Source organism: Stigmatopora argus, chromosome 9 (genome assembly GCF_051989625.1).
Source record: "Stigmatopora argus isolate UIUO_Sarg chromosome 9, RoL_Sarg_1.0, whole genome shotgun sequence".
NCBI classification, from domain to species: domain Eukaryota; kingdom Metazoa; phylum Chordata; class Actinopteri; order Syngnathiformes; family Syngnathidae; genus Stigmatopora; species Stigmatopora argus.
The window spans coordinates 13,801,928-13,817,838 of NC_135395.1; the positions used below are offsets into that span (position 1 = coordinate 13,801,928).

Consider the following 15,911-nt stretch of genomic DNA (forward strand, 5'->3'; position numbering starts at 1 on the left):
TGATCCACATTAGCATATTGAAAAGGCAATATAATGAAGTGAAAAGAGGGGAGTTATATCACCATATTATTAAAAGATCAGCGGGTGATGTTATTGCGCTTGGCAATCAATTGAATTATGGCATTTAGCTCAGCGACATGCTAACGTTGACACATCCTGCTTAGTGTCTCCTTGAAAGATTGTTCCAGCTAATATTGGAAATATGAAGACATGAAATATTTACATAAGAGGATGTGAAATATTTTCGTTTAACAGATTATTCAAAAGCGCATAAGTGATGATCCCGTCACGTAGTGAATCGGTGGTCAGCCGATTGCAGCATTGTTGTAATAAAGCACCTCAAAAACAGCATTCACATAGTCAACGGCAGTCGTACCATTTCCTTCAGAATTACCAAATTCATTGTAGTATGAGTACATATAGCCTTTTGCAAGACATTGCTACCAAATGGGGTGTTTTTTCCAATTATTTGAAAGTCTGTATGTAGTGATATAAATATAGGAAAATGTTATGTGTTGCAGGTGATTGTTTAGCAATTAAGCGTTATGCAAATGACACTCGAAAGCTGTGGCCAAAACTTAGTTTGCGTCATGACTTTTTCCCCCCCTTCACTATGAGTTATTTTTCTGCAAGGCCTTATCTAAATAAACAGGCAGCCAACAAACAACCTCAGAGACCACAGAAAACACAAATTCTTCATTTCTCCACTTCCCCCCTTATTTTGCAGTCCTTCCGAATGGCCAAGTAACCTTTTCTTTAGAACCAGCATTTGTAAGCACTCTGAGACTGGTGCTCAGTGTGTGTCTGCCCTTCTGATGTGCCTCCTGCACTGCAGCAAATAGTCACATCCTCAGCATATGACCTTTTGGTGAATATAGCCAAGACCGACTGAGAGTGTGTCATCTGTCCCAAAGAGCAAGGGTGCTCTCTCTGGAGACACCTGCTTGTCAGAACCCAAGGTTATCTTGCAACTGGTTGTCAGCTCATGTTTATAGGCAGCATATTTGTCTTATTATTGTTATTATTTTTATGGTGGCTGCATGAACAGGTGCACTTATCGTCCCTTGACAATTTTCTGGTCACAGTGATAGTTGAACAGATTATAGAGGAGTTCATAATAACCATCTATAGTTTCTGGTTCAACTTTATAGTAACTAATTTAAATAGAATTGGATTTGTATAGCACCACTGGAAAAATAGTAGTCTAGTGCCACACTATTTTCATATTAGTGACTCAAGGAAGGAGATTAGAGGCGTAAATGCTGTTGACTTTTACATACCATCCCTTTAGCAGACTTCTTTTCATTATTCCCTTTAACAGTAAAATATTTGTCTCTGGTCCTCTCCCTAAGAGAAGGACAAACTGGTTTGCCATTTGGATGGTTAATTCGTGGCTAGTATGTGTAGGCTGTTTTCTTGAACTTGGCCAGGGCGACTTGGGCAGTGAAATAGTTTTTTGGGCAAAAGCCTTCCTCCTCAATCACTGATGTTTGTGATCAGAGGGTTCACTGACTCTGTTCACATATTTATGTATTAACGTCAACGGCTCAGGGCTATGTAGACTTATTTATATTCTTTTTTTAATCAATTGCAAATGGGTCAGAGTTTCATGAAAAACAACACTAAACTTATGTTTGGTAGTGCAGTGAAATTGTCTGAACCTTTTCTGTAGTGTCACCCTTCCCATGAGCATAGAGGTAGCAGCAGCAATCTCCCATGTGCTAAACTTCCTCCCATCTGTGATACCTACAGCCAAAGTTGCAAAGTGACAATTTGAATAACATGCATGCATTATTCATTTACCTGAGGCAAACGCTCAGAACCTCACCAACCTCGAACCAGCTGGATAGCATGGCAGGCTTCCCAGCACTAAAAGCTCCTCACATTAAGAGATGTCATGCAGTTTAACTGGGTTAAAATGTTCTCTGGTGGGTTGGGGTCCATTGAGTAGAGGGCTGGTAAAGGCAAAAGAATCAATGAACCATTTTCCCCCCTCATAATCACAGTGTATGAATTGATAAGCAAATCATGTGTGAAAATGCATTGTTAACAGAGTATTAGACTTGGGTATTTGTTTGCTTCTACTTTCCTGTTAGATTTATTATTGATTCATTTATAGTGCTTTTTTTCGAGACAGTTCTGTACTGTGTAGATTTCCAAATCTTGGCCATGGAAGATTACCAAATTATGCAAATGACTGTGAGCAAAGGAGTCTTTCAAACAAATATGAATATCACCAATCCAATATTTTATTTTGAAAGAACCAATATTCTTCTCCATACCTGCCTGTCGCAAAGCACAAACCTCGTGCATGGGAAGAATTGGACTCTTTAAAGATTCCATCCCTGCCTGCCTAACATTTGTATGTAAATTAGCAGATGGGATCTGGTTAAAAGTAAATGGTCTGTCATGAAATTGATTACTTTTAGTTTAGTAGTTTAAGCATTAACGTTTGTTTGTCATTATGAAGACTTTTGAAAAGTCTAAAATGATCTAAAATGTAACCTCATCTGATCATAACGTCACATTTTCAATCAAAAAGTTCAAAAGAAAAAAAAACAGAAAAGTAATTTGTCTTACTGTAATTATGCAAACTAACCATAATGAAGAGAATAAAATACAATTACAGTAAACTGTTAAACAAAAAGGGGGCAAGTTATTTTACTGTGCAATTATCATTCATTCATTGTCCATTATCATTCTTTTTTTAATTACATAGGCTTTGTTTGTTCCAATCATTTAACCCTAAGACATTTATATTGTGTGACACTGTACAAGACAGTTAAGTATTAGTGCCAGGCTGTGTGTCATATCGAAGCACACAGCATCAGGCCTGAAGCGTAAAAAAGTGATTTTTTTTTTTTATTGGGCGTGTTAACAGAAAAAAATTGACTTTGATAACTGTAACTGCATAACTTCAGACGCTATGTTTTTTTCCCCACTCAGTGCTTGCTTGTTTCCTTAGTCAGACCATGCAAACTTATCATCAAAGCTGAACCAAGAAGTGTAGGCAGGCAATGTGTACGAGTGTCTAATCTGAATGTGTGAACGGGCACATTTGTAGCACTACCTGGGAGTTCAGTTGCTTTTTAAATCCTCAACACCCACTTGGAACAACTCTGGCATAGGTGCATATACACTGAAGTGATGGAAAGAAACTCAATCATTTCCCTTTTAAACCGATATCCCGACATATCCCGGCAATCAAATCTCGCCTGAGCCTTATGACGCTAGGCGTGCATATAAATCAGTCTTGTTGTGGCGGCAAGAGCAGTCCTCGTCTTTGCCTGCGAGTCGGATTTTAACAGGATGACTTTTGAAACGTCACCCGTGGCGGCTCAGATGTAATTGAATTGCATCTAATCTCATTGCCCGGCTTCTCTGGTTCCTTGCTTCTCATTAGGGTTGGACGCGGGGTGTCGCAGGCCTCCATCTCCTGCACACTCTCCTTCTTGACCCTCTTGCATATTGCACAGTTGACCCAGGCTAACTAGGCAAATTAGAGAACCGTATTGCCCATTTCTCCAGGTGGACACTTTAACCACTGAACGCTGTCAATTCATTGTCCAGATAGAAAGCCCACTAATCCCAAACATAATCTACTACGAATCTAATTAAATCAGTAAGTAAACATAAGCGCATATATGTTTATATTTCTGAAATAAATCAAATGAAATACCCATACAGTAAAAGCTCCAATTGTAAGGATGTACAACTGTTCTCTATTCTTTGGTTACTAATGCACAGAAAAATGAAGGTCTGTGACAACGGCATACTTCACGGATTATCGTCTTAAATCTCAGGATATCAAACACAACAACATGGAAAATTAAAATGTGATGGTTTGCATCATAGTTGTGGACTTGGTTTTATGGCACTTTTAGGACTTCACACCACTGAAATTGGAAGGCAATTTACATGCTGAACTCTAGTGCACACCTCGTCTGACTTGACTTCCTACTATGTTCACATACTGTAATTTTGATAGGGAAAAGTATTTAGTAGTACCCAAAGAAAATCTACACTAATACCTATAGGATAAGATAATTCTTTACTATATACAAGTAGTTGAGCAGCAATTGAAACGTATAGATGCCCATGAGGCAGATGTCTCAAAATAAAAAAAGCTAATTATTAGTTCTTTAAATTCCCAAGTTTGCACCACAGAATTCATATCATAAACAATACCAGCGTTGTCTCGCTTGTATTTGAGTGAACCAAAATAAATAGTTACTTCTAAACACAATTTGGAGCCTGCTGACTCTTTGCCTTGTAGCTAAATATGCTCACAGCATTCAGTTAAGATCCCCCCCCCCCCCCAATCTTTGCACAGTGGAGAATAGAATATTTGGCTTCGTAAATCTTCATGAACTCTATACTGTAATTAAATACGATGGTTGTAAGTATAAGTAAAAGTCTGGCATTTCAGCTAAGAATGTGTGTAAGGGAAACATACTAGTTAGGCAGCTAGACATGTACAAACTATTAAAAGGACCAGTACATTTTTCATCATTGTAGTTTCCTAACCACTTGCAAACCACACCCAGAACTTGGCGCATTACACAAAAAGGGAAACAACAAATTTGAAGTCATTTGGAGGCACAGGAGTGTGAAGTAAAAGAAAAAGTATCCGGCAAAGTATGAGGCCAAGGCTTTCATGTGGTGTATACAGTGGGTCTCTCACCCCAAACACTTTGGCTGCCAAGTGTGCTAATCAAAAAGACAGCACATGTCAAATCAAACAGAAGCAGCGTGTTGTTTGGACCCACAGAGGGGAGAGGAATATCCACCCACAGACTTAGTAAAGCACCACCATCTCCTTCTGCCTGGTTTTCTTTCCTTCTTTCTACCGAGAAGCACATAAACATGGATCGAGTATGTGTGAATGTATATATTTGTGGTATTGGCAAGTGTGCTAGTTTGACGAAACTGAAAGTGGAGCAGAAATGAAAAGATTTGTGCTCTTGATAGACATTAAATATATTGTTTCCTCCACCCATTTCATCCAATAGTGCAAAATTCAAATGAGCTTTTGAACTCAGAGCTTTCCTGGAATGGAGACAAAGGCTCCAAGCAGTGATTTCATGGCGACTAAAGCTAGTGTTGAGTAGGTGGTGGAATAGCTTTATGCCAGCTTCGCCTGTAAAAAATTGGAAAAGCATCGGGCTTTATTGTGTGATCTCAGTGACAGACAACTCTGTCTCTCTATCTCATCTTTTTTTAAAGGCAATGGAGGCTTTCTTTTCAAAGTGGTAATATTGTGGTGCTTTCCGCAAGTTGAACTCTCTGAGCATTGGGATGTCACATGAGCTGTGTTTCCAGTTTGGGCACAAATAAAGAGAAACACCAGTGATCCATGACCTCATTCATATTTCCTTAATACTATTTTTCATGTGCATTTTATGGGCCCGCTTGACGTGCCCTTTCTTGTCAGCATGTAAAAGCTGATTTCATTCTCCTGATGCATGCATAATTTAGTTGTTATTAAGCAGGCGTGAAGGAGAAGGAGAAGGCCATTGTAGCAGACGACTCATATGTTTGTGCAAAGTCTCAACTGGGATCATTTGATGAGCCATTATGGAGGCTGGAATGAGCTGCCTAATGCAAGGAACATATTCTGCAATGTGTATGGATCCCATCCCATGACATTACATATAATTTCACTAAACTAATTCAACAAAGATGCAATTCTTTGCTCTGGGTGACTGTAATTAGTTAATATCTGAGATTTTACAATCTAGTTCTAATTCTTGCAGTCAAATAGCATTCATTACTTTCTTTTATTGTTGGCTATAATGACATTTCCCATTTCACACACTCACAGCAGAGAAACGTAACACTTCAACCTCCAAGGCAGACCAACTTTTTTTTTAAACTGGGAGCCACTTGTTTTTCAGTTTGTTACATAAATATCAAATATCAGAAGTTAAGCACCTTTCTATATTTATACTTTTTGCCACTGTTTACATTTTGAATGGATTACTTAATATTCCTTGAAAATCACAATGTCACTTCACCGGTGGAAGCAGTGTGGCCAGGAAAATAAGTCATTCTATTTAATTATTTTAATGGTATCGTCCGGAATTTACTTGCTATAAGTGGTTTTATGGAAGACGCTTGTAGTGCCAATTTCATAATTTTGATAGATTTTTTTTATTTTTTAGAAAATCCCACCAATTTGGTACCCAAATGAGGTTGATTGGTAAACAGTATTTGTTTGATACAGCCTTTGTTAATGAATGCTTCTAGATTGTAGCAGTGTACCAAATAAAGTGTGCACTTGCACGTAAACCTGGAGAGGAAAATATCAACTATAGAAATGAAAGCAACATGAAAAAGCCTTTCGGGGTAAAAACAACAGTTTCATGTGTCTCTCTGAGAGTTTAATCAATGGATTGTGGCCAGTTCAGTTCATGCGCATGCCTTGTTTACAACACTACAAGCGATGGCAAAACAGTGCGATCAAATTATCGCGCAGACTTGATGTGTTGGGCCATCAAAGGCATCCAGGAGAGCATAGGGAGCCATTTATCGCTTGACTGTTCAAGCAACATAGGCAGCAGTCTCCGGATGGCCAATTAGAGGCTTTATACAAGATGAAGGTGTAAGGTTGGCTGGCGTATGTTACAATCTCTCAATATCTGATTGCTTTGTTTCTTTCTTTCTATTCTGCATGGTAGAAGAGAGAGGCTAAATACATGCGGTTGTCCATTTATCCCATTCACAGCCTATTGGTCTTGCTGGCACGTCTCTCTGCCAACTCAGCCAGAGCCTATTTATCGTGCCTGCTTGTTTAACACTTTGTCAACAGCATGTTACTAGTGTGGTCAAAAAACAAACAAAAGAACCATCTTATTTGCTTAACAAAATTATGTTCATCATCACACACCAGTGAAGTCGAATCCCACTTCAGTACCGGTTGAGATATAACTCAATGGATTATGTGTGAATTTCCTGCATTCCCCTAATGTCTATGGTGTATTTGCTCTGCATGACTACTCAATATTGAAAGGTAACCTCTACTATCCCCGTGAAACATTTTCTCCACACACCTGCAAATGTTATTTAGTAATGACATAACAATCAGCAAAGAATGTGTATTTAACTTGACAGTTAAATGGAGAGACTGTTAGTCCTCTGGAGTTTTATTTAATACTAGATTGTTTTGAATTCATTCAATTGGTCAGCCTTGGAGATTTTCCTGTCCTGGCCAATGGAGCATCGATGTCTGTGATCGAGACAGTACTCGCTAGTATGATGTCACTTTGGTATTCACCCTGACATTTTGCCATGATTTGCTGTGGCTGCAGTCAAGACAGATGGCCAAAAATGTGCTTTATGAGTTCACAGTCACCTTGATTATGTTTTTGTCAGTCGAATGATTTGCTTTTGAATTCCCAGCGATGATTTGCACCATATAAGAAAATGCTTCCAGGCAATCTAGAGGCATGCTTCCGGATCAAATAATAATGGCAGAAGAAAACCATTGACTCAGCTGTTATTTGTGTGAGAATGATTTATAATAAGCAGCTCATCCCATCTAAAAAACACTTGTCACAAGAGTAGTAAATGTCATTTCTCAGCAATGCTAAGCAGGCATTTCAGGCTTAAGAGGTTATGCAATTGTTTTTAATATAGTTGGGGAATAGACATGTCTAGTTTGCATGTCAAAATCCAATTGGGGTTTGGGAAAAAAAACTATCAATATCATAATGCTACTAAAAAGAACATTCAGGTTTAGGGTTAACTGAATGGGCAATGTTGAAGTTTTATATACTTGAACATTGACTTTCATAGATGTGTAGAAATACAATGAATACACCATATCATGTTAGCATTTTACAGTTCCTTTGTCAGCTTTGAGTGATCGCAGTTGCTTCAAGTTGTTGTTGGTGAACATTCCAAATAGCCAAGCTTGAGGAGTATTAGAAATGTTTCTGGTATAGCAGTTGAGTCATAATGACAAAATCATATAAGGATATTGTCAAGGTAGCTAGGAACAAAGAAACAGAGTGACTCATAAACCAAGTTGGGGTGAGATTGCTGAATCAGGGGTTGATTGTGCCCAAGAGAGACAATAAAGTCTGTAATCATCTGTCTCTGCTGCACAGAACTGGCAATTATCTGTCCATACCTGACCACCCCCACAATATCTAGCAGCACCCTTGTCAGCTTCTGTGTTTGCAGAGGAAATTGGAAAGGATGGCAAAAACAGGAGAATAAAAGGAATTAGGCTTATTTTAGTATTTTATTTTAGCAAATATTAGTGGTAATATTTATTAGGATATTGAATCTTACTCTATACACACATTTGTACATTCTGTCAATTACCCAAAATAAAAGAAGCATAGTCCCAAATAAGACGATATAACAAATTCGACCGAGCTTCAATTTGCTTTCCGTGTGGGTGCTATATCACAGCGTCTGCTTTCAAACAGCTGTCTGATATTGGCATTCGGTGCACAAATTTACCTCCATTTGCCCAGAGTACATCTAAGCTTGACGCAAACGAGCCATCACTTTGTGGCTGAGAGAGAGCACTGCGCTAGGCCTAAAAGCATTTTCTGTCGGCCAAATAGCAGCTCCAGATAAAAGCATGGCTGTAATTAATCTTCTCTATTGACTGAATAAAACCTTTGGGTCGGACTAGGAGAGAGGATGTTATTTATTATTGCCCTTGTTTACTTCTGAAACTGGAGCGTTTAGACAATAATTGAACATTCGCTTCCATTACCACAGCATCAAGGATTTTGCTAATATGACACAAATCATTTCTTTTTTTACATGTTGATGGGGACTTTTTATTTTTATTTTTATTTAATATGAAATCAGACATAACATGTTTCCTGGCAGTAATCATGCTCTGTTTTTGAGAGATATTACATATAATTGCATCCCATAATGTGGCTATAGTTTGTAAAGGTAAAAATACAATAAGTAAATCGTAAATCATTCCTAACAGTTAATTCTTTTGGTGCCATATATAATTATAATAATTTCCTACAATGTGACTGTAAGTTATCACAATGTTTTTCATAGTTTGGCTGGTCCTGTGACTAATGTTTGACTTATGTAAACATTGTTGCATTCAATTTGTTTATATATTAGTATTTTTAGCTCGAGATCCTCTATTTTTACATATTTTTAATTCATGCTGACAATTGCAATAAGGGTGCTCTTGGTATTTTTTAGTTCCAGAGTTGTTTGTTTGGATGGGATATTGAATGGAGTAAAATCAAGAGTTTGGTGAACAAGTTATGTTGTGTTATCTAAGTTATAGATATCAGCATAACTGTAAATATACTGTAATAAACATTTCAAGCATTTTAATAAAATTTGATTTCATTTCAATTATACATTGATATATCATCCAGATTATTATTTTGTTTTCTGATTTCAACAAATGTGATGTTAACCAAAGTCTTAAAATTGACACTGTTCCAACTAAAGATAGTTTTTGATTTGATTTTAAAAGGGCCAAGCAAATTAATCTGAAAAGTGATTACTAAACAAAAACAAACAATAAAAAAAGCTATCAAAAGAATAGCTTGGGTGTCACTTTAGACAGAAGTGTGTGTCCATATTAGCAGGGGAGCTGCACTTGGCGATGAGAGAATGTACAGACTCTGTCACATCTGTCTACTTGATGAGCCAAGTGTCAAAGCCCCCCAAAGAGCTGGATGGAGTGCATCAATAAACGACTTTAATCCCCTCCTGGGGCCAATGTCCTCCCACTAATAAGGGATCGTCTTACACTGCGGGCAGCCGAGATCGTGGTAAAAGTGTCTTGGCATGGGCTCCTGCACGGGGCGCTTGACTGTACATGGGGACTTGTCTGGACACAGGTAACTGGCTGTAAATCACACACACCTGCTGTTGCCTTAATTGCCAGACTGAATTGGTGTTTTGTTTTCCCCTTCTCACGTCCCCCCCCTTCTGTGATGCCCTCTGGTCCCTCTACTTTCTTTATACTAAGTGTTCGGCATCACTCTCACTCAACCTCCTCCTTTGTTTTTGTTTTCCAACCGCCTCGTCCCTCATCTCTCCGTTCAGGCGTGCCCTCAGACACGTAGAGTAGGTATAACGCAGGGATGGCGGCGGCTGTGCTGAAGGACATGTGGGTTGCTCGGCTCCGTGGGGAAGAGCCGATGAATGTTCTAGTCAGAGTGACCCTAATTAACCACGCATTATCTGCAGTCTTGAGCGGTGGATTAAGGCCTTCAGCTGAGAAACAGACTAGAAGACCCAAAGACAGACTTCTTAACCTGCCTCAAAGCAAAAACGAGCAGAGCCGGGTTGATGAGGTGAAAGACAGAAAGGACCAATGGGGATTCAGTGTGCTTGAAGCTTATCTACCAGTTAGAACAGCGAACAAGTAACATCTCATCTCAAATCCGTGTGATTGTCAGGAAACATATGCAGCCAAATGGTCTGCCGCATTCATTTTGTTTCCCCTAATAGACAGAATGGTTTCGTCTGTTGTTGAATGAACATGTTCCTCCCAGATTCTCAGGTGCTGAAGTTTCAGTGGGAGCGGATCATTATTCCGTTGTGAGATAATGAGCTCCTTTTCTCATCTGACATTAGAAATCCCCCTGAAATGAACACTTTGAGCGTGTTGACAGGCTGTCCTAAAAATGAGGCTCCGCTGCATTAAAGCAAGAGTCTATTGTCAGCAAGGCAATTCCATCCGAGAACAACACAAAGCCCTCATTGATGCAGTACAATGGGCGTCAGCCACAAGCAGGCAGTGACTCCGATTTCGAAAAGGAAAACATTTTAGCGGCAGATGTGACATACCTCATTTCCCATGACAGATGATCTACTATCAACATGATTAAACAGACGATTAACTGACACAAACCAGCCAACTGTTCCAAGTACCCAAGATTATTGCTCATGAGACACAATTCCTTCAAGTGCTATGTGTTAATACGAGCTACTGATTTATTTGTCCTGATTTACATAACATAGCACTATTGTATACATTTGAGCTGTGTTATCACTTCAGGCATTACAGGCCTCTTAGAGAGTATTACGCGGTACCCTCTGCTTGCTCTTGTGTGCAGATGCTATTCTGAGCCAACGCAGCATTTATTGTGTCACTGAGGGGTAAGACAGTATTGCACGTGTATGCTTTAAATTACATCACAAGACAAATTTTAGGGAACAATTTGTCGTGTAGTCAGTTTAAATCTAAGTAACACCATTCATCTACTCCCAAAGCAAGATGGGTTTGTAATACAACATGGGGTTACGACTGGATTCCTGACTTTGTAGACAATTTTGAAGTATAGCATTTCATTGGATTGCAGAAATAGTATACACACGAAAAGAAAAAATGGCTTAGTTTTTCACAAACATTTGTCTCCCGACTTCCGTTGTGTGCTGAGAAGGAAAATAATTACTGTGTTCTTCCTTTTTGCGTATACGACTTATACTCATGTGCGACATATGTTTCTCTTTTCATTTTGACAGCCACAGGAAGAGCACTCTAGGCGTACTATCTACTTAGTTGGCGGTGTTGTTCAGAAGCAATGCTGTAGATGAAAACTTTAATACATTTGTTTGTGATTTGGAGTGAGATCGAAAGTTTGCTAACCAAATTGTGTTGGTTAGGCTGTAGTTACGTATTTTTTTTATATTTTCATTACTATTATATATGATGTTTGTTTTTGGGTCTCCCAAAAATAAACTTGGCCCAAACAATTCGACATACTCCGACTTGCGGCTTTTAAAAAAATCTGTAATTGTTGCGCTTCACTTTTGACTTGGTTCTGGGATACATCACAATGCCTTTATATAACACTACTAAATCTGGTTAAGTGTTGGAATCAGTTTAAAAATTCTTCATGCTCATCCAAAATGCACGCCTTTAATCAAAGCGCTTAATGGGGCAAGATGGTCTTTTCTTGGTCTTTATGATTAGCAGTCAAAAAGATTTGTAAGCGGTGTATGTCATCAAGTTGTAAAACTCAAATGTCAAGGGTAGATGACAGGGTGTTGTGTGAGTATTTTCTTGGTTGTCCCTTACCTCGGTCTGTGTCATAGAGGTAGACAAACTTCTGCCACTTGTAGTGGGAAATCAGACTTAGGACTGCTCCTCGGAGCGCAGGACGCATCTGGATGACGAACTGAACCTCGTTGTCAATGGGGTAACTAGGCGTGACGAAGGAGGTATGCAGGGCTCCGCAGAATGACGTCAAGGTATTCATTGACTTTTTGTCGTAGAATCCGAAGATGGCGTACACTCCCCTAGAGAACTGGGAGCAAACTGCAAGAGAAAGAAGTAGCACGAGCGGATTAAGGCTTGTGTCAGCAGAAATTCTGTATGCACATTTAAAAACTTGTGCCTCATCACTTCAGGCACTAAACGATCGATTGGGTCATTTGAACATCCACTAATAGCCAATTAAAACTGGGTGTGACTGCCGCTGCCCCTCGATACACTTGATAAGCATTGGCAGCATTTTCTGGCTACTACGTACACATTAACATTTACAATTTTTTCTTCCCTACAATGAACAACTCCCCGTTGCCTGTCTTTCTGCAACCTCCTAGGAAAGTCTTTTGGTGCCTGAAGTGAAAGCAGAATTCCCTCTCGTTAATGAACTCACGTGGTGCATTCACAGCAACATTTGCTCTGTTTTGCTGTAACAAATCCAAGCCCCCCTAAGGGGGTTAAAAATGTAAGTGTGCACTTGGTGACACATTCACATTTGTCTGGGCATTCTTATTGCAGATATATTTCCAAGCCGTCTAAAACCTCTTCCTAATATTCCCGCTACAGGTGTGTTTTCTTAGCCTTTCACCAACTAAAGCTCGCTTACTCTGATTTACCTTCAAGCGCTCCCTCTGGGTAATGAAGCATCCCAAGCAGCAGTAAACACTGAATATTTCACTACAATGGTCGGATGTTAGGACGGGTCGTTACATCGTGTCACATTAAACAGCACTGTTAAACATCGGCGCCTGATTGCGCCGCAGTTAGCCATTCAAGTTGCACATCGAATGCTTCTCAATCTAAAGATTGCTTTTTGGACGATATAAGTGAGCCTCAACTGGAGTCTGTCCATCTCAAATATTGTGACTGTTTGTATTTTTTTTACCTGTACTGCATCAGTTGAATCAGTTTGTGTCTTGCGTTTTCAAGGTGAGTCCGCATTTGGCACGCTGATGCTCAGGAGAACACATTTTGAATTCTTTAGCATGATTACTTTGCCAATGACCAATCTTGTCAGTGCCAGGATTTTGCTCATCCTCTGTAATTCCTTTCCGTGACTATCTCTCCTATTGCAATCGCTGTGCCCAGGGAGTATCAACTTCAATAACTCCACCAAGTAGCACATAGGATAAGTGAATCAACAGATGGATAACAGTATTGTCACTAAGAGTAGCTGTTATCTTCTGCAGTGAATGGAAACCAACGTTTTCTCCTCTCCCGCTTAACTTGGCCCAGTTCTGACAGAGCCCGGGCCCTGAGGGACTCGGTCTGCCACACCATCCACCTGTCCTTCTGCTTATTGGGTTGAGCTTTGAATGCGGCTGATCTTCAATAACAGGTACTGTGTGTGATATGGCACTGCGCTCCCTCCTCATTGCCACTGTCTTGTTGTAGTAGAAAAGTTTGTGATCCCATGGGTGGTGAACATTTTTGAAAGGTGTGCCAACACTCTGGCAAAGTTTAAAGGAATTAAGTCATAGCATGTATAGTTACGGGGCCATATACAGTTCACAGTATTCAATTCCACTGATCAGATTCCTAAAATACTTCCCACCTTTTTCCCACTTATCAAATCATTCAAATAAAAATATTATTCACTAATTTTATTAATATTCCTTAAACTTATTAATATTTTCTTGAATTTAGAGTTACACTAATGGTACAAACTATAGTCACAATGATGCAGAATGGAAAACCTATACTTCAGAAAGTACTACAGTTTTATAAAAAAAAATACATGATACGTTGACTGAACACTTAAATGGGAACGTGAACATGAACAGTTCTTTTCCCTGCGTTCCTGCCAATTGCTGGCAATCAGATTGCTCAGACTATACCACGCCTCCCGCTGATATTCAGCTCCAATCGCCTGCAGCATAGACGGCCGCCCCATCTTTGTGTGTAAAAGTAGTACCAATTAAGAATAACCATATAGTCAAGGCGATTGTCCCAACATTTGGGAGTTCATTAAATGCTAAATCTGTCACCAACAGTGGCCCAATTTGATGAAGGATGAATCTAGTTGCCCAGCAATAATATCCATCCATTCCACAACTGTGGCTACAATTCGACTGCAACACACTTAAGATGTACTATGAGTGGACAAATATCTCCAAAGAAACTTTTGTTACTTTGGAATGATGTTAAGAGATTGTTAGGAATAATTTAATACCATTTTATGTTAGTTATATAAGACATCGAGCGCGTCTGTTAGTGTTTATGTCAGCAGAACAGGCTCTGAAGCCCTCCTGGGAGGGGCAATGACAAATTGTCATTTCCCTACTGTGAGCAAGGAACACATAATAATTCCTGATACGCAGATCATTAATCTTTGCGACTGACTCTTTTTGGTGATGGGGGGAAAAAAGAAAACAAAAACAAAAGGAAAACCTAGCCCAAAAAGGCTGGCATCCACATATATGGACATCACATTTTTGTTCATTCATTATTCATTAACATTCTGTATAAAAGGATGGCCTACGTGACCAAAAATGTGAATGAATAACCCCTAGGTCTCAATTATATTATATCGTTATTAAATAGCACAATCAATGGCTGATAATGAGCTCAATTAGTGCCCTATAAAGCTTTTTTATTAAACCTTTTTATTCGTAGAATGATCAATTTCTGAAATGATCAATACCTGCTGCTGCATGGCACAATGTCTTTGTTCCACTGTATATGACCCAAGCTATACTTGCACCTTTGCCCCCTAACATCCTTTACTATATTGTACACCTAAAGTAAGGAGGGGATGCTATTAATAGACTTCAAGCGCTGTTGGTGTTGCACTACATACAATTAATGGAAGCCATGGTATTGATTTTCAATGAAGCCAGCGTGTGCATGCACCTTTTGTTTTCTTACTCTTATCCACTAACGAGCTCCAACACACGCTGGGCTTAACGGGTGTCAGCATCCTGCAGACAGCATTAAAAGCAACTTCGGAGAGCCCTTAAATTGGGACTAGCAATGTTGTTGATCACTGGCCCTTAAGCAAATGTGCCATCTTGTCATTAAGAAAAAAATGTCTCTTACTTTGACCAGGGACTTCGAAACAAACAATTGTCAACAAGCTGCTGGTTTTCCTATCTTTTTCAGAAACAAAAGCACGATGTATATTTCAGCCATCTATTTTCAATACTACCATACTTATCCTGTTTAGGGTTGAACTGAAGTGGTGGTTAGTCAGTCACATAGTACACACTTACCAATCAAAGAAGTAGATAATGTTAATTAGTTATCAAAAACTACACTGATTGGTCACGAGTATGAAGCAATGCTAATGACGTGCATACAAGATTTATCCAACAGCGCTATTAGTCTCAGGTTTCACATTTCCCAGAATGCACAGCTTATGGTTTCCAGTTAGTCTTCAAAGTTCTTTATGCATTTCATGTAATTTCAAATTTGAAACAAGCTGTGTCAACTTTCTTCACACCATTACTCCCTTGTGGAGGGTTTTCTTTCTTAGAGGGAAAGCAGTGCTTATCACTGATTTCCTTTATTGATAATGAGAAGATTATGCAAAAGGCAGTAAGGTGTTACATATTTATTTACCCACTGGGAAAGGATTTGAAGCTTGCTATAAAATGAAAAGTTCACTGAAGCGCCACTAAATAACTGGAATACGCCACAAGTTAATGGAGTGATGAACATTGCTTCTTACATATGGAAATGATGCAGT

General features: G+C 39.2%; 1 protein-coding gene and 1 long non-coding RNA gene across 8 annotated transcripts in view; one reads left to right on the forward strand and one right to left on the reverse strand.

The window, feature by feature from the left end:
• Positions 1 to 15,911, forward strand: part of LOC144082969 (uncharacterized) — a 100,319-nt gene that overhangs the window by 70,375 nt on the left and 14,033 nt on the right. For both annotated transcript variants that reach the window (XR_013303422.1, XR_013303423.1), the window contains exon 7: positions 13,414 to 13,562. This is a non-coding gene — a long non-coding RNA (uncharacterized LOC144082969). The remainder of the gene's footprint in view (positions 1 to 13,413; positions 13,563 to 15,911) is intronic.
• Positions 1 to 15,911, reverse strand: part of gria3b (glutamate receptor, ionotropic, AMPA 3b) — a 71,329-nt gene that overhangs the window by 33,085 nt on the left and 22,333 nt on the right. For all 6 annotated transcript variants that reach the window (XR_013303421.1, XM_077610478.1, XM_077610477.1 and 3 more), the window contains exon 3: positions 12,035 to 12,274. Coding sequence is in view for 5 of the 6 variants with exons in the window: in XM_077610478.1 (XP_077466604.1) it covers positions 12,035 to 12,274 (240 nt within the window). In the remaining variant the exon portion in view is untranslated. The remainder of the gene's footprint in view (positions 1 to 12,034; positions 12,275 to 15,911) is intronic.